Genomic DNA, 23,374 nt, shown 5'->3' with positions numbered 1-23,374 from the left:
AAGGGTTTTTGCGTGGAATTTTCCAATGACTTTAGGAGGATAGCTGTGGCAGGGGAAGAGGTGGAGATTTCACCATGGTATGATTATTCATTAATCACATTTTGGGTTTGATATCAATAGGGCTTTTCCTAGGAAAAAAAAAAACAAAATAAAAAGCTTGAGTATGGAAAACATGACAGGTGTTGTTCTGGGGGAATATCTTGGATAACCAGTTCAGGCTGTGCCCAGTTCCACAGCTTTTGGATATATAAATTGCTCTGGAGAGCTGAGCTGTGTTATGTGGTGGTATAATCATGGCTGTTGTAAACCCACATGGCTTGGATATCAAAGAAAGCCTCACCTATGCTATTTATTTTAGGTTCCTGTTACTCTCTATGACAATTGTCCTAAGGATAATCCTGCCTACTACTGTAACAAAAAGACAAGTTGTAAAAGCTGTGCCATGGATCAAAACTGTCAGTGGGAACCTAGGAATCAGGAGTGCATTGCTTTGCCAGGTAGGTACTGGTGGCATAACACACATTCACCCACTCCAAAAGTTGTTGAGAATTTTTAAAAATTTTTCTTGGTTTTATCCCCAAATCTGTAATTTTTAGTGTTTACAATGGGGCAAATAGTGTTGTTTAATCATACTAGCTTTGGTATGAAATTTAATTTGTAGTAAATCCAGCAAGTGTGCTGGAATATTTTTCTGTCCCAGTTGTCTGAAGAGGACTATGATCACTCGTGTAATTATTAGGCTGTATTTCATCTCTCCCTTTTCATTTGATTAAAGCTGTTGATAATAGGCTTTGGCAAGATATTAGATTTAATGATGCATGCTATTTAATTTAGGAACTAAAATTGTGCAAAAGCATAATGGCACATACTGGACAAGTGAGGCAAGTAACACCTGAAGTGTTTAAGGAAAATGCTCCTATTACAGTGTTTCCAGTGGAGCCCACAGGAGTTGGTTATTAGTTCCATTGCAGTAATTTTTTTTTTTAAACCCAATGACTGGGAGAGAAATACAGGATCTTCAGTGATTAGCATTTGTAGGTAATGAAATATAGAAATAGGGGAAAAAACCCACTAGACAGGGTATTTTAATGGACATGGAAAGCTTTCCCCTAGGAAACAGTAGGTCTGGACATGCCCAGGTCCGGTGTTTGACAGTCTGCAGCAGTTTAAAATTGAGGAGACTTCTGAAGAAGATCAATGAAAGTGAGAAAAAACATCTTTTAGTGAGATAGATAAAGAGCTTGGTCTGTTTTATTTGGTGTAGAAAAGGGGGTGACCTGATCATGTGTGTAAAACGCTCTTCTGAAAAATTGACACTTGAGAGCTTTTCCATCTGTTAAGTCTGAATTCACACTGGAAATGCCCATCAGGGTTTTTTTCTGTAAGGGAAATAATTAATCACTAAGTGTAAGGAGTTCTTAAGTAGTGGGGTTGTGCTCAAGTTGAAGCAAGGATTAATCCTGGAAGTTTGTGCTGTAGACAGGATTAGCACAACAGCTCTTTCCTGCCAGAAGGTCCCCTGACAGCTGTGGGTGAATAAGTGGCTTCAAGACCAACAAAATACAAATTGGGGTTTTTTTTCCTCTTTTATCTACAACAGTTTTACTGTTGAACATTGTAATAAGTGCTTTGATTATGGACTGCAGATAACCAAATGCTGATGTTGGACTTCAGCTCTCCTAAACAGATTTCCTTCTCCTCCAATATTATTGTGTATCAACATTTCTGAGCACACCTCTAGATCATACTGGTTTGAGATGGGGCTGTAGGTATTTCTTAGTGGAAGGGTTCATAGAATCCTTAAGGCTGGAAAATACTTCCAATATCATCATCATCATCAAGTTACACCTCTGTCCCAGTCTCACCATGGCACTAAACCACAGCACTAAGGGCCATGTCTGCTCATTTTCTGAATATTTCCAGGGGTGTGGACTCCACCACTCACCTGGCCAGCCCCTTCCAATGCTTGGCAACACTTTCAGGGAAGAAATTTTCTCTGTGAGGCAATCTAAATCTAAATCTAAACCTCTCCTGGCACAACTTGATGGCATTTCCCTTTGTTCCTTGGGAGCAGAGCCAGACCCACCCGGCTGTCCCCCCCTGGCAGGGAGTTGTGCAGAGCCACAAGGTCCCTGAGCCTCTTTTTCTCCGGCTGAGCCCCTTCCCAGCTCCCTCAGGAATTCTCCAGCCCCTTCCCATCTCCTTCAGGAATTCTCCAGCCCCTTCCCAGCTCTGTTCCCTTCCCTGGACACGCTCCAGCCCCTCCAGGGCTCTCAGAGCTGCCCCAGCAGGGCCAGCACAGGGGACAAGGGCACTGCCCTGGCCCTGCTGCCACCCCAGAGCTGGCACAGCCCAGGGGCCATCAGTCCCTTGCCTTCTTGGGCTCATATTTTTTCATAGTTCTTCTACTACCTTGGTTGTTGGGATGGTCACCTGCATCTTTGGGTTTACTTTCTTTGCCTCCCTTGTCCCCCAGAAAATATCTGTGGAATGAACTGGCATTTGGTTGGCAACTCCTGCCTGAAGATCACCAACGCCAAGGAGAACTATGATCATGCCAAACTGTCCTGCAGGTCCAATGGTGCTTTACTGGCTTCTCTCACCACCCAGAAGAAGGTGGAATTTGTTCTGAAGGAGCTGCAGAAGTTTCAGTCTTCGGTGAGTGCTTCCCTTAGAGTCCCTTGCTAATAAAGCTGTGGCTGTGGAAAAGTCCTTGCTGAAGTATTGTATGCTCTGTACACAATGGAAATGCCTCTTAACCCAAACCAGCTGATTTTCTTTTGAAATTCATTGTACCCTCTGGGTGCTTCTGAGCTGAAATTGGAGAGAATGTAAATGGGAAAGATAAATGTAAACATACACAATGCCTTAGAGATACCATTTTCTGTACTGGAATCACACCTGCATTTCCCCAGTGGAATACAGGACTGCAGCAGGAGCCCTCTGGTGACCTGTGCACAATATTTTATAATAGAAGTTCCTTTGGGGCACTGGAGGTGTAAATAACTGGAGTTATTTACTCCACTCAGAAAAGCAGCTGTTTAAAATGTCGCCTTCTCATTCCACAGAGCTGCTTGGCTTATTTGACATTATTTGTATGTGATTTAGTGGCAGGTGCTTTTCTATCAGGCCCAGGGAGAAGTGAATTGGAATTTTTCCCTCTTCATGCGTCAGTGGAATAAAACATATTTTTTTCCAGTCCCTGAGAGAAGAAGGGAGATGTTCAGGGCAGGTTGTATAGGTGGTGCTACAGCCCTGACAAAGAAAAATGCTGTGCATCTCTTCTAAAATCCTGGATTAGTCTCGAAAGCTGCTGTGCCCTGATGGCACATCAGAATAACAACTCCTGGGTCCCAGTGGCCACTCTGGGAAGCATTTTCTCTAGGAAAAATGAGGCTGGAGGCAATAGGATTGCTTTCTTTCAAGGGACAATACTTAAGAGAAATATTCCCCTGTTAAAACAAGAACTGCCATTTCTGTTGGAATGCCCATTCCATTCATTCCCTGACTTGTTTCCCTTTGTAATTGTTTTAGAGGGGTGCCAATTTAGTCAAAGAAAGGTAGGCTGCAGTTTAAGCAAGATAGTTTGTTAAATCTTTTGTAAAATGAGGAAGCCAAGCCGGGGATGCTGTAAAAATACATGATTCTGACAGCTCCAGGTGTTTCTGGGTATTCCAGTAGCTGAATGCAGATTAAATTCCTAAAGACACGCAGTAACCCTTCCCTCATAGTGTTTAAATCTTTACACTGTGCAAGGAGGTTTTACACTTCTTAAAAGTGTAAAAAAGAATTTTTAATTTACAGGGTTTCCTTCCACCTGCAAAGTCCTTTGAAAAGTGAGCCTAAAGAGACTAGGAGCCTGTTTTAATGGATATTAGTATAGAATGCTTGTAAGGTAGGAAACTGTATCCTGAGCTGATCCCAGCGTGGGCAGCAGGAAAGGTGGGAATTGTGTCCCTGTGCCCCACCTGCAGAGCTGCCCCAGCCCTGGATCCCAAATTCAGGAGGACGTGGAGCTGCTGCAGAGGGTCCAGAGCAGGTCATGGAAATGCTGCCAGGATTCTGGAGCCAGGCTGGGAGAGCTGGGAATGTTCCCCTGGAGAAGGGAAGGCTCCAGGGAGAGCTCAGAGCCCCTGGCAGGGCCTGGAGGGGCTCCAGGAGAGCTGGAGAGGGGCTGGGGACAAGGCCTGGAGGGACAGGACACAGGGAATGGCTCCCACTGCCAGAGAGCAGGGCTGAATGGGATCTTGGGCAGGAATTGTTCCCTGGCAGGGTGGGCAGCCCTGGCACAGGGTGCCCAGAGCAGCTGTGTGTTCCCCATCCCTGGATCCCTGGGCTGGGCCTTGGAGCAGCCTGGGATAGTGGCAGGTGTCACTGCACATGGCAGGGAATGGAAATGAGATGAGTTTCAGGGTCCCTTCCAATCCAAACTATTCCATGATTCTAGGAAAATCTCTCAGGAGCAAGAAGCCCCTTCCCTCACATCTGCACCTCTCACAGCTGGGTTCTGGTTCTGTGGCTGCCCCTGGATCTCTGGCAGTGCCCAAGGACACACTGGATGGGACTTGGGGCACTGTTGGCTGTGCTTGGGGAGGCTCTGCTTTGCAGTTGCTGCTTTTTCAAGTAAACTGTATGTAGATGTTTAGTAATAATGAAAATGTGTTGGTATTAGCATGATATGCTTTGTAACCCTGTTGCTGTTGGAAGCTGCAGCTCTAGGGTATAAAAGTGCATAAAATCAGTTTGAAGTAGGTGATGTTTACTTATTTTAGCAGTAAAACCACATATTATACCAATAGAGCTCAAATGCTCCTCCCCAGAATGAAAGTGTGCCAAAAAATAAATTGTCAGTAGAAATAGTTGTCTTATAGGGTCTTTATAATAAGAAGTTTATGGCCAACAACACTAATTTAGATTTGACTTTCTCTTTATTTCTAGCCCAAAACTTTGACTCCATGGGTTGGACTGAGGAAAATCAATGTGTCCTATTGGTGCTGGGAAGACATGTCTCCCTTCACCAACACCCTTGTCCAGTGGCTTCCCAATGAACCAAGTGATGCTGGATTTTGTGGGTATTTAGCTGAGCCTTCCCAACAGGGACTGAAGGCAGCAACATGTATCAACGAGGTCAACGGCACTGTCTGTGAAAGGCCAGGTAACAACAGCTGTCTGCTTGATTTATATTTCCTAGAGAGTAAAGAGAATGTGATTTACTGCATTTTAGACCAGCTGCATCATGACTTTGCCAAAGAAAAGTACTTCTGAATCAGTGTCTCGTGTACATATTTCATGCAGGAAATAGAAATTTTAAAAATAGCTCAACATTTACGCTGTTAACTTAAAATAGTTGAAGTACATAATTTTAATCATTTTTTTCTCGATTGCATACCTACATGTGACATTTAGGGTAGTTATGATATGGAGCAATCTGCTGTTTCAAAAATCCAAAAAAATAAAAGTAACTTTCTGATTGAATTCCCCTTTTCCCTCTCCTCTGCTATGTAGCCAGAGGAGGATTTTATCAAAGTTTGAAATTAATTGGCCAAGTCACTTTGGAGATATGAGAACTTTGAAAAAAAAAGAAGCTATTTGCTTTTGGGAAAAGTCTTCCAGCTTTGTTAATACTACATATCTTTTCAGATGGCTTGGTCTGTTAATTCTCCATTGTAGCTGATTATTTCTGAATACCAATTAGTGCCTCTTTAAGTATTAGGGAAGTTGGTTGATTAAATAAAAGTACACTGCACCAGTTGAAATTACTCTTTGTGGAAGTGCAGGATGTGAATCCTGAATACGGAACCTAAACTCAAAATTCTGTATGTTTTCACGTGCAGCGCTTGGGTTTAAGCTTTACCCTGGTTTTTGTGGTCTGAGAACAGGCACTTGAAGCAAAACTTAAAGCATTGGCTCATACTGCAAACCCCTGAGTTTAGTTCTGCCTTCAGTGCTTGTTTGATGTCTGGAACTGATCAAATCACCTAAAACACGTCCCTGCCTGCTCATGTGAAAGAGTTCTACCTTCACTTTGCTGGTGGAGGGTACCTAAGGAATACCTCAGCAGAACTGCAGAGAAAGAGGCCACACTCACAACACTATTTCCAGAGAGCTGGGGCTGCCCCTGCATCCCTGGCAATGGGACACTGGGGTTGTAGCAGCCTGGGACGGTGGGAGGTGTCCCTGCCATGGCAGGGGTGGGCTGGGGTGGGCTTTAGGGTCCCTTCCCAGCTGAAGCATCCCAGGGTTGTTTGTGGAAGGGAACTGATGGCTGTCCTCCCCCTCAGCCAACCACAGCGCCAAGCAGTGCCGCACGCCCTGCGCGCTGCGCACCGCCTGCGCCGAGTGCACCAGCGGCAGCTCCGAGTGCATGTGGTGCAGCAACATGAAGCAGTGCGTGGACTCCAACGCCTACGTGGCCTCCTTCCCCTACGGCCAGTGCATGGAGTGGTACACCATGAGCAGCTGTCCACGTGAGTCATGCTCCTGCTCGGGGCTGGGCACCGGCCATCCAGCGTGGCTGGGCTGTGCTGGAAACCCCCTGGGCCAAAGGAGCACGGCCAGGCTGGTGGGGTTTGGAGCAGCTCTGGATCAAAGGAACACGGCCAGGCTGGGTGGGGTTTGGAGCAGCTCTGGATCAAAGGAACACAGCCTGGCTGGTGGGGTTTGGAGCAGTTCTGGATCAAAGGAACACGGCCAGGCTGGGTGGGGTTTGGAGCAGCTCTGGATCAAAGGAACAGAGCCAGGCTGGGTGAGGTTTGGAGCAGCTCTGGATCAAAGGAACACTGCCAGACTGGGTGAGGTTTGGAGCAGTTCTGGATCAAAGGAACACGGCCAGGCTTGGTGAGGTTTGGAGCAGCTCTGGATCAAAGGAACACAGCCAGGCTGGTGGGGTTTGCAGCAGCTCTGGATCAAAGGAACAGAGCCAGGCTGGGTGAGGTTTGGAGCAGCTCTGGATCAAAGGAACACAGCCAGGCTGGTGGGGTTTGCAGCAGCTCTGGATCAAAGGAACACAGGCTGGGTGAGATTTGGAGGAGCTCTGGATCAAAGGAACACTGCCAGACTGGTTGAGGTTTGGAGCAGCTCTGGATCAAAGGAACACAGCCAGGCTGGGTGGGCTTTGGAGCAGCTCTGGGTCAAAGGAACACAGTCAGGCTGGGTGGGGTTTGGAGCAGCTCTGGATCAAAGGAACACAGTCAGGCTGGGTGAGGTTTGGAGCAGCTCTGGATCAAAGGAACACAGCCAGGCTGGGTGAGGTTTGGAGCAGCTCTGGATCAAAGGAACACTGCCAGACTGGGTGAGGTTTGGAGCAGTTCTGGATCAAAGGAACACGGCCAGGCTTGGTGAGGTTTGGAGCAGCTCTGGATCAAAGGAACACAGCCAGGCTGGTGGGGTTTGGAGCAGCTCTGGATCAAAGGAACAGAGCCAGGCTGGGTGAGGTTTGGAGCAGCTCTGGATCAAAGGAACACAGTCAGGCTGGGTGGGGTTTGGAGCAGCTCTGGATCAAAGGAACACAGTCAGGCTGGGTGAGGTTTGGAGCAGCTCTGGATCAAAGGAACACAGCCAGGCTGGTGGGGTTTGGAGCACCCCTGATCTAGTAGAAGGTCTCCTGCCCATGGCAGGGGGTGGAGTGACACAATCTCTAAGGTCTTTTCCAACCCAAACCATTCTGTGATTGTCTCATTATGAAATCCAAATTAGGGTTTGCATGAGTGTTTTACTCTGAAGCATTGTCTCCTTAGAGACAATGCTCATTTTAAATAAATGATATACTGTTTTGCCCTTTTTAAGGAAGATATGACCAAACTGCAAAAGCTTCATTGCACTTTGGAATAGTGTGTATTCTTTTCGAAGGTGTAGAGATTATTTTATTTATGTTTAATTCTTTACGAGCTGTGTGTGAGTAGGGGCATCACAAGTAGCTCAAAGTGTTGCAAAATAAGAGATGAAGAAAATGAATTCAAGGAACATGACAGTATGAACTTCCCATATTGCCAGAGGTCAAAAGTTGGAGGAAGCATTAGGCAGGAGATGAGTAAGCTGAAATAATGGAAAACAAACTTTTTTTTCTTTTTAAAGGCAAGCATTGTCTATTTAAACATCAAAATAGAAAGTCTGCTCATCTTGTAATACCAAGAATCCAGAAAATTTTTTCAAGATGGAAAAAATTTTCAGTATGTAAGGAGTTTTTCACCCCTAAAATTCAATCCCATTAGAGAAAGGCAGGACTAAAGGGTGGACTCTTACTCTCCTATTTGTATTCTTTGGTTTTTGGACTCAGATAAGTACTTGAAATAATAGCATGCGATACTGAAACGTGGTAGGAAGAGGCCCAGAGTGACTGAACTGGCTGGTTTTTAGCCTTTGCTTCCAGATGGCTCATTTGATCATCCAATCTATTTTAAATCAATCAGAGATGTTTTGTAGAGAAAACTTTAACCTCTGGTGTTAGAGGATGGCAGGTAATGGTTTGAAAAACTTCACTGTGTGTTGTGCTGTTTTGTAACTCATTGATTATTGGAACCTTTGTTGATAGTTATCTTAGATTCTGGAGTAAATATGCTGATAGGAATTAATATGTTACTGTGAATATCAGAATAAATGGTTCTAGATTTAATGAGATAAATATTAGGTGAGATAAAAATACAATTACCCAGAATACATCCTGCATTTTTTGTTGCCCATATTTGAGATAGCAATTTATTCCACAGTTCCATGGTTTGGTTTTTTTGTAGCTGAGAACTGCTCAGGCTACTGCACATGTGCTCAGTGCATGGAGCAGCCAGGCTGTGGATGGTGCACGGACCCGAGCAACACCGGGAAGGGCAAGTGCATGGAAGGCTCTTACCGGGGCCCTGTCAAGATGCCAGCCCCATCCACGCCAGGGAAACACAGCTTGGAGCCTGTCCTCAATGTCAGCATGTGTCCTATGGAGAACAGCTACAACTGGTCCTTTATTCAGTGTCCAGGTAAGTCAGCAGCGTTTCATTGTCCAACATTTCAATGAAGTGCAAGGGGAGAGAGTTTTTAAGACGACGGTGGTGTCTTGTGTTCCCTCCTGTTAAGGGAGGGAGGAGAAGAGTATGAAATATAAATAGGAATTACACACTTGGAGATGGAAGGAGCTGTGAAGCAGCTGAGCTGCATGAAGACATTATTATTTATTACTTGGGAGAAATTTTTTCTTTTCCTACAGACCTTTGCTGAGATTTTAACTTTTGTTTATTTATTTTAAGGCTGTTTGAAAGAAAGGCAGATCTTCTTTTGAAGGTTGTCTTAAGTGTTAATAATGCTTAGGATGACTTTTAACTAATGTTTTTTAGAGGAAGTCAACACTCCCCTCCCCATTCCTTGTAAATCCATCCCACAGCAGCTTCCAGTCCAAGATGCACTTAATGTTTCATGGTTCAGTTTTCCGTGTGTTGCTTTACATTTCATTTGTTGATATACACCTGTCTTTGGGTCTGTGTGTCGCTAGCCAGAGATGAGAGCCTCTTGGGAAGGTGCATGAAAGGTTTCATTTGTGCTCTGCACAGGGCAGACCCTAAGGGTCTATGGGAGCTGTATTTGAGCAGCAGGACTCACAGTGTTCCTGTTTTCCACAGCCTGTCAGTGTAACGGGCACAGCAGGTGTGTCAACGAGAGCGTCTGTGAGAAGTGTGAGAACCTGACCACGGGCAGGCACTGTGAGACGTGCATCTCTGGCTACTACGGGGATCCCACCAACGGGGGCACGTGCCAGCGTAAGTGTGCCTCGGGGCTCCCTGCACTCACTGCTCCACAGCTTCCACTCTGGCCTCATTCCTCTGCTATCTGACACAAATTACAGCCTGATAACTCACCTTTTCTTTCCTGCAGGCGAGGCTCAGTTCTTGTTTCTTCAAATCAAAGGCGCTCAAACTGCTGGGTGAAATTGCTTTCATTGCACATAAAAGATGATTTTATGCCCTCCTTTCTAAACTTGGAATGACCACAGTGAAAAATGCCTGTGTTTTAGTGTTTGATGATCGTATTTTTAAAAGAAAGTATTGATCCAAATGTCTTGAACAAATTTCTGCTTATCTAAGTTTCACCTTCTATTCCATTTGGTTAATGTGTTGTGTGTTTATAGTTAAAATTGTCTGCTTCATAAAGGCTTGCTATGTTTTACTGAGGACTTGGCTGGATTTCAGTTGAGGATTAGGAGAACCCTGTTAAAATTGCATTTCAGTTTGTAAAGTGCTTTGGGACTCTTTGGCACAAAGAACTGTTTTCGGCTGTGCAAGATCCAGTTAACAAACTGGGAAAAAGTCTTCCTTGAAAGACCAATGCATTTAATACTGATAAATATACATGGAAGTCTTGGAGTTTTGACCTGCAACCTTGTGGCGTGGTCTTGAACTGCTGTGAGTTTTTCAGTATTGTGGCAGGGGGAGGCCAGTTGTAAACCAGAACCCAGCTGTGAGAGGTGCAGATGTAAGGGGGAATGGTGCTTCTTGCTCCTGAGAGATTTTCCTAGAATCATGGAATAATTTGGATTGGAAGGGACCTTGAAACTCATCTCATTCCCATTCCCTGCCATGTGCAGTGACACCTGCCACTATCCCAGGCTGCTCCAAGGCCCAGCCCAGGGATCCAGGGGCAGCCCTAGCTGCTCTGGGCACCCTGTGCCAGGGCTGCCTACCCTGCCAGGGAACAATTCCTGCCCAAGATCCCATCCAGCCCTGCCCTCTGGCAGTGGATGCCATTCCCAGTGTCCTGTCCCTCCAGGCCTTGTCCCCAGCCCCTCTCCAGCTCTCCTGGAGCCCCTCCAGGCCCTGCCAGGGGCTCTGAGCTCTCCCTGGAGCCTTCCCTTCTCCAGGGGAACATTCCCAGCTCTCCCAGCCTGGCTCCAGAATCCTGGCAGCATTTCCATGACCTGCTCTGGACTCTCTGCAGGACCTGTCTCACCTGAGCCTGGGGGCACAGGGACAGAATCCTCCCTTTCCTGCTGCCCACGCTGGGATCAGCCCAGGGCTGGGGGTTCTGGGCTGGGCCATGTCCAGCTCTCACCCAGCAGCACTCCCAAGTCCTTCTGCCCAGGGCTGCTCTCCAGCCATTCCCCACCCATCCTGAGTTTGGGCTCTGCCTTGCTCCAGCCCTGGTGCAGGACCTTGCACTTGGCCTTGTTGACCTTCATGATTCACACAGTCCCATGTCTCCAGTCTGTCCAGCTCCCCTTTGATGCTGTCCAGGTACTGTTGGAGGCTGTCTAGGTCTGTGTGGATGTCCTCCCTTCCCTCCAGCATGCTGACCTTACCAGTTTGTTGTCACCAGCAAAATTGCTGTGGGTTCCTCAGTCCCACTGCCTCTGTCACCAACAGAAATATTAAACAGCACTGGTCCCAGTGGATTGATTGTGTTAGTGGAGTATAGTGAGGTGGAATGAGACAATTAGATACAGTGATGGAAAAGGTAGAATAAAAATGACATTGCTCAAAGTGTCAGTAGTTCTGTGGAATGAGTGTGGGTGGTTTGTGGCCAGCCTGGAAGAATGAAGTGGAGCTGCTTCCCTTAGAGCAAAGGGATATGGAATTCCAGCAGACAGCATGGCAACATGGGTACAAAGGAGAAGGTGGATTCCTGACACTTGATTTCACAACATTATCTGCCAGATTAAATGCTGCTGATACTCATAAACTCATTTCAGGTGAGGATACTTTGAAATGCTCCAAAGTTTACTTGAAGGTAATGAATAAATTGAGGCTGAGTTGCCTCAGAAAATACAGAATTCTACCCTGAGCTTTCAGGTTTAATCACTGGATCATAGTGTGCCTGCTTTTCTCTGCGTGTGGAAATGGAGAGCGAGTTCCTTTGGACTCCTGTGCATAAGCACTGTCCCAAAATAGTTTGTTGTTGAGATAATGAATGACAGACTGAAATCATCCAGATGCCTGAAGAAGAAATTAGAAAATGTGTTTAGAGATTGTGGAACAGCATTCATTCCTTATCTGATGTAACCAGGAGCTCATGTCAGAAGTGCTTTGCTCTCAAGTGCTTTGGACTCAAGTTTTTAATTTGCTGTGGTGTAACACTGTTTACTGGGAAGGGGAAAGAATGAGGGAAGCAGGAACCTGTGCAGAAAGACTGAGGTGGATTGGGAAAGGGAAAGCAAGAGCAAATCACCCTATCTGATGCAGCCAGGCTGACTGTTGCCTATTAGTCATTTTTGCTTGGTGAAAACCTTTCCAGAGGGGAATTCTTCGATAAGGATTGGCTGATGGGCAGCAGAGCTAGCTCCTTTTTTCTCCCTTCTCTGAGCTGTGGTCCTTTCATCCTTTCCCATTAATAATGTGCTGGTTTCACTCTTCCTGTGCATTTGTGAGCAATACTTAGTGCTGTTTTGTTTTTAGAGGCCATGGTCACAGCTATGCTGGAGACTATTGTTGCACACTCCAGCCTGACACACAAACAAACATCTGTATGTTTGCACACTCACTGCCTGCTGCAGCTCCTGGGGTCATGGAGTGGTTTGGGTTGCAAGGGTTCTAATGGACCATCCCATTCTACCCTGCCATGGCAGGGACACCTCCCACTGTCCCACTGCTCCAGCCCCAGTGCCCAGCCTGGCCTTGGGCACTGCCAGGGGTCCAGGGGCAGCCACAACTGCTCTGGGCACCCTGCCAGGGAAGAATTTCTTCCTCATATCCTCTCTAACCTTGCCCTCCTATTTCAATGCCTTCAGTCCTAAATATCCGTGTAAGAAGTCCCAACACAACATAATATTACTTGTGTTGAAAATATTTTGTCAAACTGTAGTTATTTCCCCGAAAAAATTGTTTGCATCACATCATATGCCCTGATGTTGGCATGGCTAGGAAGATAATAACTAAGTGGCAGGAAAATCACTCCTCAGAGGTGTTTTTTAGAAAGTGTCCAAGTAGAGGAGTATTAATCAGGAAGGGCAGGAAATGCAGCACACAAAATGTAAAAATAGCTGTAAGGTGCTTTCTCTGCATTCGGGATTTTATTTTTCTGAATTTTCTGGTTAAAGTTTCCTATGAAAATATGCTGGTGGGAGATAAGGAAGTTATTTGCAAGTGAAGGGAAGGCCTGGAATCAGATTGCAGCAGTGACAGTGCTTGCAAACACATGCATGCAGCCTCTGCTGGTGCTGTGGCCCTGCCTGATGCCCTGTGCCAGGGCTCAGGGAGGCCCTGCAGGGCAGGGAGCACGTGGCATGGAAGAACAGTGTTGGGCAGCTGGGTGATGTGGTGCCATTGGGAAGCTGGACATCACAAACAGAAAGAGGAGTAATGATCCCCGTGACCATCTCTGAATGTGTCTGTGACCCGTGGGGTGTGGAGAGGGTGGGAGACTCATCTTGTGGGAGGTGGTTCATCATCAGGCTGTTACCATGGTTCAGTCAAAAAGCCATTTCCAGTGGTTTTGGGTTTCTGCTCTGTCATCTGACTCTGGCAGGAAATTGTTCTTTGTAGGCTCCAGCGAGGTTGTCTAGAACATTCTATCAATAGTTTGTCTCTGAAGTTTGAAGTTCTCTGAAAAGCCATGAGAAAATGTCTCTCTGCATATTCCAGTTCTTTAGTGAATGTTCTCTAGTTACAGGCTTGTAGGAAAGTGGATAAATTAATAGATTCTGTTGTTTTAAATAGAGATATTTGAGTGTCCAGTCTTCTTGATACACTAAACAGCAGAGAGGAAAGCTAAATTAATGTTAAGAATTTAGAATATTGCTCAAGATGCTACAATCTGCCTTTAAACCTGAGGTTTAAAATTCAGGAGAAATGTTCATACTGAATATTGATCCAACTTCACTTTGCTTGCCTTGTGCAAAGCATAAGGAAAGAAGTACAAGACATTCTCAATAGTACTAAGACTTATTTTTCTTTAAGTAGCACTAATGAAAAGAATCTTTCCTTCACAGAATACAATTACTTTGTTGAATTTTCATTCAGTCATCTTGTTCCCACAACAGGGAACTTATTCCTATTTTGCTCTGTGCTGCTGCTAGGAAACCACTCATCCACATCTGAAGAGCACAGTTAAGTGTCCCTGATACAGTATAGCTTCCATTATGTGCCAACAGAAAGAAGATATCAAAAGGATTCCTAAAATAAGGTCCAAGGCTGGCAGAGATATTCAGGATGGGGACTTCATGTCTAAGAATCTGCTGGTACATTGATTGGCATGGCAGCTTAGTGAGGAGGAATGTCTTTAACAAGGAGGCTCCAGCCTTTACAGCATCTTGTTCCCAGCAGGCTCAGCGACCATAAACAAGGGATCTTTGCTTTGTGTGGTTTTTCCCTTATATTGTACACTCTGCTGTGCACAACTCTAGATGTATGCACCTGCCTTGGCAGAACGACTCCTGAAAGGCACCTAGATGCCAGGAGAAGTTGTTAAATCCATCCTTCTGATGATGGTGAACAAGGTATCAGTCAACTGGCTGTGTAGGCTTTGTTCTTATTTCTTGGTTTGGTTTTGGGGTTATCGTGAATGTTTCTTCCCTACATCTTTATAAATAAAGGTCTCAAAGTGTGTCAGTATGAGCATTTGGCTTAAATCAGGAGCATTTTGTGAAGAAAATCTCCTGTATGTCCCCACCATGCTACCCTGGGTTGGATTTTGGGCAGACTGATGTGTGTGAGGAGGTCTGTTTCGGACATGCCCCAAACCTGAAGTAGTTCAGGGCTGTGCAGGTTAGCTTCAGCCACAACTCGACATTTGGTGCAAAGTTATCCTAAAATATATTGGGGAATGCACCCCAACTATTCCCAGCATGGACATCATCATCCTAGCACCACATGTTTTCTGCTGGTGCTGTTGATAATGACATTATTTTCTCAGTAGGACTGATGAAGCATTATTTTTCCCAAGGCCTATTTATTTATTTCTGGAAAAAGCCCTTGAAGTCCCACAGGCTTTGTTTTATTTTCCAAACTCTTCTCTCAAGAATTTTGAGTTTGGCTGAAATGTGTTAGCAAACCCAAAATTATTTCAAATATTGTCTTTTCCTTCCCAGTTATGATACCACCCCTGCTGTCTAACAATAGGAGAGGAAGTTAAATGAATTTTAGAGACTAAAAAGCTGAGTCTGATGATGGTTTCTTACAAAACACCAGTGCTGGGTGTCCTGTGCTTGCTCTGTTCTGACGCACGGTTCTATTTTCATCATCCTTCTGTAGCACAAAAAAGCAAAGAGCACCAAATGGGTTTTCATCTACACATTCATTCTTGGTGTATCTCAGTTAGACAACTAAAGGACTTAATTGCTATTGAATCAGTTTCTGTTCCCCATCCAATGCTGTATCTCCCCCCTGCTCACCAGCCTGCAAGTGCAATGGCCACGCGTCCGTCTGCAACACGAACACGGGGAAATGTTTCTGCACGACCAAGGGAATCAAAGGAGACGAGTGCCAGCTGTGAGTTCCTTTCCTTTCTTCTTTGAAAGCAAAACATTGTGCAGTACCACCTTGCCCCCCCTGATTTTAATGGTGTGTTTATGATGTCTCTGCTCATTTCTTCCTCCTGACAGTTGAGTGACTGCAGTGAGGGTGCACCCAGCCCTGCTCCCCCTGGGAATATCATGAACAGAACGATTTCCTGAAGAATTCCAATTTTAAAAACATTTCAAATGGGAATGTCATGCAGAGGGTATGGGTGAAAAAATTCCCACTCCCCCAAATACAGAGTCACAGAATGGTTTATGTGGGAAGGGACCTCAGGGCTCATCCTGTTCCCCCCTGCCATGGAAGGGACACTTCCACTGTCCCATTGCTCCAGCCCCAGTGTCCAGCCTGGCCTTGGCCACTGCCAGGGATCCAGGGGCAGCCACAGCTGCTCTGGGCACCTGTGCCACGGCCTGCCCACCCTGCCAGGAACAATTCCTGCTCAAATCCCACCCAGCCCTGCCTCAGGCAGTGGGAGCCATTTCCAGTGTCCTGTCCCTTCATTCCCTGTGTCCTGTCCCCTCCATTCCCTGTGTCCTGTCCCCTCCATTCCTTGTCCCCAGCCCCTCTCCAGCTCTCCTGGAGCCCCTCCAGGCCCTGCAAGGGGCTCTGAGCTCTCCCTGGAGCCTTCCCTTCTCCAGGGAACATTCCCAGCTCTCCCAGCCTGGCTTCAGCCCTGGAGCAGTTCTGTGGCCTCCTCTGGACTTGCTCTGCTTTGCTTTATCCCTCAGTGGTTTATTTTTAATTGGTAGATTTCACCATCCGTGTTCACTGGGAGTGTAAATATATCCAAAACGAGCCTTTGACATTCAAGCAGTTTAATGGAGCAGTTTTAGAGCAACAAATTTGCTGGAGGTTTCTCTGTAACATAACAGAAATGCTTTTAGTGTAATGTTAGTGGAAATAATTTAATTCCAAATAATTTCATTGCCAGGTTTATTTTTAAAGCGTTGTTCACATGAGTAAACATTTATAGGATAGAACCTGGAATAGCCATAAATGACTGAGCTAATCCAGTTCCATGCATTGTGAAAAGCTAATAAATACCTTCCAAGTGGTTGCAAATGTTATATCCAGAATTTTATATTGCATTTTTACTGCATATGAGTTGCAGGGAATATAGAGTTTCTTCATCAGCCCAGTCTAGCTCAGACATTAATCTTTAATTGTGTACTGTTATCAGCACAGGTTGTGTTTTCTGGTATTTAGGGGCTGGGAATAAATAGAACTGCAAATAAAAATCCATTTATTAAAAAATGTATATTCTTTTTAGGTGTGAAGTTGAAAACAGGTATCAGGGAAATCCACTTAAAGGAACGTGTTACTGTGAGTAGCCTTGGGATTTTTGTTTGGAGATAAAAAATGTGCTTGAAGTTTAAAATACCTTATTTAAAACTTGTTTTAGTTGCCTCAGCATGTGTTTAAAATATAAGGGATTAAGGAAAGGACTAAAAAATAGCTCTAAAAACCTTCACTTTTCTCAAATACATTGTTTAAAGAGAATGAAAGTACTTTCCTTGATAAGGTTTGTGTGATGATTTGATCTTTTGAACAATGTTTTGAATGTTTTTCGTGGGACTGAGATAAAGTCTGGTCTTTTGGAGAGCACTCTAAACTATATTCCTAACAGGTAAAAAGCAAAGAATGTCCTTAGAATTTGTATGAATGTAAAACACTGTTTATTTTAAATTCTGCTCCATGTTAGAATGGATTCCAGAATTGCCACGCTTCCTCTGGAGTGAGCTATTGGATTCGCATGCAGTTCACAAGATCCTTTGCCACAATTCAGATTACCTAATGGAAACTTTCCAGCTTCTGTTTGCAAGTATTAGCAATCAGCAGCCTGGCAGACGTGGAGAGAGGGAATCTTAAAGTACATGAAGTCTCCAGTAGTGGTTTTGTCCAGCACAGAAATGATCAACTGGCTGGTTTTGGCTTATTTGAATTCTGCTTGTGGGGTCAAACAAGAGCACTGCTGGCTTCTTGTGGCATCTCTGTATAAGAATGACCAAATTCCTTGCTGAAGTGGCAGGGATGGTTAAATGGGCAAAAAGTGGGGAAAGTCAAAACTTTTCAGCTCTTACAAGAAGAACCTTGTGCTGTCCAGATCCAGTCTTGCTTGGTTTCATTCCCTGACTCTTTCTTTGTGCTGTGCTGTGGATTGACAGCAGCAGCTCTTGTGTCAGTCCAGCCAGGGGTCACCAGGAGGCAGGAGGAGAAAGGCAGCACCTGGTCTGTCAATTCCTGCTTATTATTGCTGGGAATATCTCTGCACAAGCCATGGTAGTGTACTTTAAGGGAAGGGTACTGAGGTGGGGAGTGCATCCCCAGCAGTGGCTGTGGGTTGCCTGGGCACACAGGGGCAGGGAATGACAAAGGGACCAAAGGCTGCTCCTGGCTCCTGGCTGGGATGTGTACAGGGCAGGATGGCAGCTGGTTCTTCACCAGCCAGCTGCTCTGTAGAGCCTCTCCCAGGAAAGTATGCTGATGTACAGAAACCTGCAGTGGAGGGGAACCATTGTCCCCTTCCAAGTGGGAATTGCACAGCTGCTGAACTTTTCTGCTATTCCCTTAGATCACAGATATTGCAGGCTGGAAAAGTAAATATTTTGGTGTGTTTTTTACAGTGTATAGGTAGGAATATTGTTTTAGATCAAGACTGGAGGCTGTTGCCTGGCAAGTGTAAGCCACCTCTCTTCCTGCCCTAGGCTCAGCTCTTGGAGTTTTTTGTTCCTTATGTGGGATCATATGTAGGTTGGAGTAATTTGTAGCAGTGTCATGACAGCGTCCTGTCCTGGCTGTCCAAGAAACCCCTCAGTGGCATTGTGCCTTCCTTTACAGAAGTTACTTTATTCCAGGTGATGGGGTAACTGTCTCCCTGCATTCCTTACAGATACCCTTCTTATCGACTATCAGTTTACCTTCAGCCTTTCCCAGGAGGACGATCGCTATTACACAGCAATCAACTTTGTAGCAACACCTGAAGAGGTACGTTTTCTCTTTTCCCTTTAATTTTGTCCTTTGTCTTCTTTTGGCCTTGGAGGCAATGAATTGTTACAGTTCTGCAGGTCTTTAGGTTTAATCTTGTGATATGGAAGGTGTGTCCTGCTCCATGGAGCAGCCAGGGATTTTTGAACTTGGCTTGGCTGTGCAGTCCCAAATCATCACAGGAAAATTGAATAAGGAGCCACATTTGATTCTTTCCAGTTGTTGAAACAGCCTCTGGGCCGTTCTAGTTTTTTTAAAATCGCAGAACAGTTTGGGTTGGGAGGAGCCTTAAAGCCCATCCTGCTCCAAACCCCCTGCCATGGCAGGGACACCTCCCACTGTCCCATTGCTCCAGCCTGGCCTGGGGCACTGCCAGGGATCCAGGGGCAGCCACAGCTGCTCTGTGCCCACCCTGCCAGGGAACAAGTCCTGCCCAAATCCCATCCAGCCCTGCTTCTGGCAGTGGGAGCCATTCCCAGTGTCCTGTCCCTCCATTCCCTGTGTCCTGTCCCTCCATTCCCAGTGTCCTGTCCCTCCATTCCCTGTGTCCTGTCCCTCCATTCCCGGTGTCCTGTCCCTCTCCAGCTCTCCTGAAGCCCTTTGGGCGCTTCTCTTCTGCAGGCTGAACAATCCCACCTCTCTCAGCCTGTCTCCAGAGCTTGTCTTGCTTGTTTTCATCCATATCTTGTGTCTCAGTTCTTCCTGTGATATACTATACATATGACTTCTTTATCCTTTGTTATGTTTTCCTTGAGGAGGAGAATACTTTTTTCAGAAAAAATAGTATATCATTTTAGCTAAATTTCGAGGTAATTTTTTTGTAGCAACAATTTTCTAGGAAACAGTACAGTAAAATTGCTTATCCTAAAAATGGGGTTTATTTTTTCTTTCTTCCTTTAGCAAAACAGAGACCTGGACATGTTCATCAATGCATCTAAAAACTTCAACCTCAACATTACTTGGTCCACAAGTTTTGCAGGTAAATTGAGGATGATCTGAGTAACTCAGGAGCTTCTTTCATTCATCTGTTTCTGAAAACGGCAAATTTAATTGGGAAAACTTGGGGAATTTTTAACCTACATACTTTTTGCATAGTGTTCTTAAATTGTCAGCCTGAGGGGGGAAGTAAAATGTTTAAAAACCCTATGTTTTCAACTTTAATAGTGTATTCTGTAAAAACCAGAAGTGCAAATTTGATTTTTAATAATGCAACATCTTGGTACACAGTGATTTTGATAATGCAGTGCAGCTTAACATAGTTGGTTTTGAATGAATAGTTAGTTTTTTAAAATTCATATTAAGATGATTTGCCATTTTGTTTGTTTTCTTAAATACACATTGAAATATTTTTTCCTGCTATTCCTTACAACAGCTGGTACTCAGGCTGGGGAGGAAATTCCAGTTGTTTCCAGAACCAATGTAAAAGAATACAAGGACAGTTTCTCCAATGAGAAATTCGATTTCCGCAACAACCCGAACATCACGTTCTTTGTTTATGTCAGCAATTTCACCTGGCCCATAAAAATACAGGTAAGAGCTGCTAATAGATGCCAAATTGTTTAAAAGTGCTTTTTTGTTTCTCTCAAGAGCTGTGGCAGTTTGCTGTGCATGGAGTTGTCCAAGCTGAACCAGCCTGGTGTAATCCCAGAGCAGACAGTTTGATGTTCCTGGATAAGAGGAGGAAGGTGTGAAGCATCTTCTGATGTTGCCTCAGCCCAGTGGATCTGAAGATGTGCTGTGAAGTAAAGAGAGGCACTCACTTATTAATAGGGCTGTGTTTGAGGTGTCTGACTTCAAATGTGCAGATACTGATGTTGCAGAAAAAGACTAATAAAGCTGAAAACAAAGCTTGGAAAGAGCAGACAGAGGAAATGCTTTAGTAGCTCTCTGGTGCCTGGTACTCAAAAGGCACAGCTCAAGGGCCCCCCTTCCTCCTGCTGCAGCCTCAGGCTGGTGGCACTGCAGGACAAGCAGCTCATCCTTTTCCTTTATTCAGGATAATTGGTTGGCAGGCACTGCTGTGGACGCCAGGCTGGCTGTGGTGATGAAGCAGGGGCAGGAGAAGCAGTGGGTGAAGCTGGGTGGTTATAAAATCAGAATCACTCTGTGATTGCAAAAACAGATTCTGCAGCTGCTGAGGCAGCTCACAATTCAGAGCAGCCTCGTCCACCTTCTTGCAGTGGGCTGGGCAAGGATCAGCTCACTGTGTGCTCAGAGTGATGTGGGTGTTTGAAGGACAAAATCCCTCAAGGTCTGGAGCAGAGGTCATGGAATGGTTTGGGGTGGAAGGGACTTCAGAGATCTCGTTCCACCTGCTGCCATGGGCAGGGACAGCTTTCACTAGCCCAGCTTGCTCCAAGCCCTGGCCAGCCTTGAACAGTTACAGGGATGGCATAGCCACAGATCTCACATAAAGCTTGGCATATTTGACTTCTGCCTTATTTAAGAAACTTGGTCAAATGTGGGAACTCGAATTCTTGCATCTTCACACTTGTTCATCCGAGTGTTTTATGAAAGCTGACACTTCACATTAATGTACTTGGTATTTCAAGTGTATTGGTCAGGCAAACTCCCTCTTTCAAAAAAATAATGCACAGGATAATATTGAGTAAGAAAATGAAATCCACCTGAAAAAGTAGTCCTTAAGCTATAGTGATATTTTTACTGAATTTTTAAAAAAGCTTGTGAAATGTCTTTATCACCTTCTCCTAAAGACAGTGGGTTTTAATTACTTGGGAAACTTTGTCTTGTTGATTGCAAACTGAAGATTTGACAGGTTGGCTTTGAGCTCTTCTTAATATCACAGTTTTGGTAATCAGTTAGCAGCTGGAGAATTTTTACTTCATAAACTGGTAAAGCCTTAGTTTATTTTAAGGTCCTAATTTTTAAAAATGGAGGAGTTGATGAGCTGCATGTAAAATCTTAATGTCATTGGATACTCAAGTAGCAAGTTCCAAACCCCTCCTTTTCATGTGAGTACTACTTGTTGTAGGGGAAGTAGCATCTGGGTACAAAGGTGAGCACTTGTGCAACTATTTATTTAAATATTTGAGCTTCTCTTTCATCAAATTCATACTTGCAAGATTCAGGAAAAAAAATTAGTTATTTTTTTTAAACCTTATGGGTTATTTTGATTGATACTTGATTTTCCATAATCAGTGCTGGACTGTACCTTACCCTGATTTGTTTATTTGTTATTTATTGCTGCAGAACTGAGTATTAAGGATACATCTGATTGGTTTTTCTCTTATCTCTCCTTAAAGCATCCTTGCTTCCCTTCTGTTCCTGGTTTCCTTTACTTGCATGGCTGAAACATCTCGTGCTGCTTTGTTTTCATTTGCTGAGCAACGGCACAGCTTGGCTTCTGGCAGTTCTTATTTTCTCTCTCTGCTTCTTGCTGGCTTTAAAGACATTGCTAATGAATCCTTTCCTCCCCTTAATACAAAGTCTCTTTAATTGATCCTCATGTCCTTTTTGAGGCTATCTCTGAGGATGCAGCTTTCAAATAGTTTGGCATCTTTGACCTGAGAGAAATATTTAGATGGCAGCTTTCCCATTCCTGATCTCCTTAGTCCACTTGATTTTACTGTTTGATTTCACTTCTCATAGTTAGAGAGTGAACTTTGATTCTCTTACAACACTTAACCTCTTTTTATCCTTAATTTAATGTGAATGTGCTTGTATGCACTCAATCCAAGTTAATGTTTTATTACCACCCCTTCTTAATGTCTTTATTACTTGCCAAAACAAAGTCTAAAATAGCATCAGCTCTTATTCATTGAGAGACAGTGTTTGTGAAGAAGTCTGGCAGCAATCTGTGGTCCATAGATTTTCAGGTAGTTTCCTCTTCAGTGCATAGCTAAAACCCAGGACTCACCGTGTCCTTCCAGGTCTTGTGCAATCTGCTGAGATGGATTGAGCTTCCTTCAGTTGCAATCTGTGTTCCTGCCTGTCCTTCCCATGCCCCAGTGTTTTCATTTTTGTGAAATTGTGTCTCTCTGCAGTTTGTGTTCAACATGATAAAACAGGAGCTAAATCATGGTGCAGGTTTTTGGGCAAAGAGTTTTTGGACAAATGCCCAGAGAAGCTGTGGCTGCTCCATCCCTGGAGGTGTTGGAGGCTGGGTTGGACAGGGCTTGGAGCAGCCTGTGGTAGTGAAGGTGTCCTTGCCCATGTCAGGGGGTGGGTTGAGGTGAGCTTTAAGATCCCTTCCAACCCACCTCATTTCTGATTCTGTGGTTTTATGACTTCCTGGCCATCAGTCCTTGACTCATCCCATGCTACATTCTTCTCAGGAATAGGTTTTATTCAGAGCTTCCCTTCTCTCATTTGTTTTTCCAAGGGGTCCATCCTTGATTTCACTGCAGAAAAGTTCCTGTGCTGTTTGGATCAGTCCTCTAGGGCAAACTGGCTCGTTAATTAAAACTCCACGTTGCAGTATGGGTAGGATGCAAACTGATCTCTTATCTCCTAGCTTGTCTCCTACAGTATTCCTCATTGCACTCCCACTGTTAAATTGTCATGCAGCTACAGAACATGTTTCAATTTCCCTTTGGAAATCACACTGACTTTAATAGAGTATGTCAAAGTCAGGAAAACTGTGTTCCTGCCAAGCTGCTGGAAATTATTCTGTCCTCATGTGTGTGCATCACCTGGCAGCTCATGCGTGTGTTTGGGCTGCTCCTGGGCAGTGCAGCATGTCCAAATCATATTTTTAGGGGTTTATTCTTCGTTTGACTATCTTAGTAAACTGTCATTGTGCATACACTCACTTGTCCTGTTTTATTTTCAATTTCAATGCAACACTCGTATTTAAACAGGAGTGTTTATGTCTATACAAAATCTTTTTTCGACAGAAAACTTTATAAATGTAGTTTTTACTGCAAAGCAATTCTACAATCCACCTTTTTTTTGCCTAAGTATTACAAACTTTGTCTTAAAGCCCTTGATTGAAATCTGTCTCT

The 23,374-nt window shown here is 44.6% G+C and overlaps 1 protein-coding gene across 1 annotated transcript in view; it reads left to right on the top strand.

Moving 5' to 3' along the window:
• ATRN (attractin) overlaps positions 1-23,374 on the top strand; it is a 140,874-nt gene that overhangs the window by 61,454 nt on the left and 56,046 nt on the right. Inside the window, exons 14-24 of the mRNA XM_056489025.1 lie at positions 359-497; positions 2,477-2,658; positions 4,939-5,155; positions 6,282-6,467; positions 8,730-8,963; positions 9,600-9,737; positions 15,302-15,395; positions 16,696-16,748; positions 18,316-18,410; positions 19,311-19,389; positions 19,783-19,940. Coding sequence (XP_056345000.1) covers positions 359-497; positions 2,477-2,658; positions 4,939-5,155; positions 6,282-6,467; positions 8,730-8,963; positions 9,600-9,737; positions 15,302-15,395; positions 16,696-16,748; positions 18,316-18,410; positions 19,311-19,389; positions 19,783-19,940 — 1,575 coding nt within the window. The remainder of the gene's footprint in view (positions 1-358; positions 498-2,476; positions 2,659-4,938; positions 5,156-6,281; positions 6,468-8,729; positions 8,964-9,599; positions 9,738-15,301; positions 15,396-16,695; positions 16,749-18,315; positions 18,411-19,310; positions 19,390-19,782; positions 19,941-23,374) is intronic.

The sequence above is a fragment of the Oenanthe melanoleuca genome, chromosome 4 (assembly GCF_029582105.1).
Source record: "Oenanthe melanoleuca isolate GR-GAL-2019-014 chromosome 4, OMel1.0, whole genome shotgun sequence".
Lineage (NCBI taxonomy): Eukaryota > Metazoa > Chordata > Aves > Passeriformes > Muscicapidae > Oenanthe > Oenanthe melanoleuca.
This window is presented reverse-complemented; position numbering and strand designations above follow the sequence as displayed.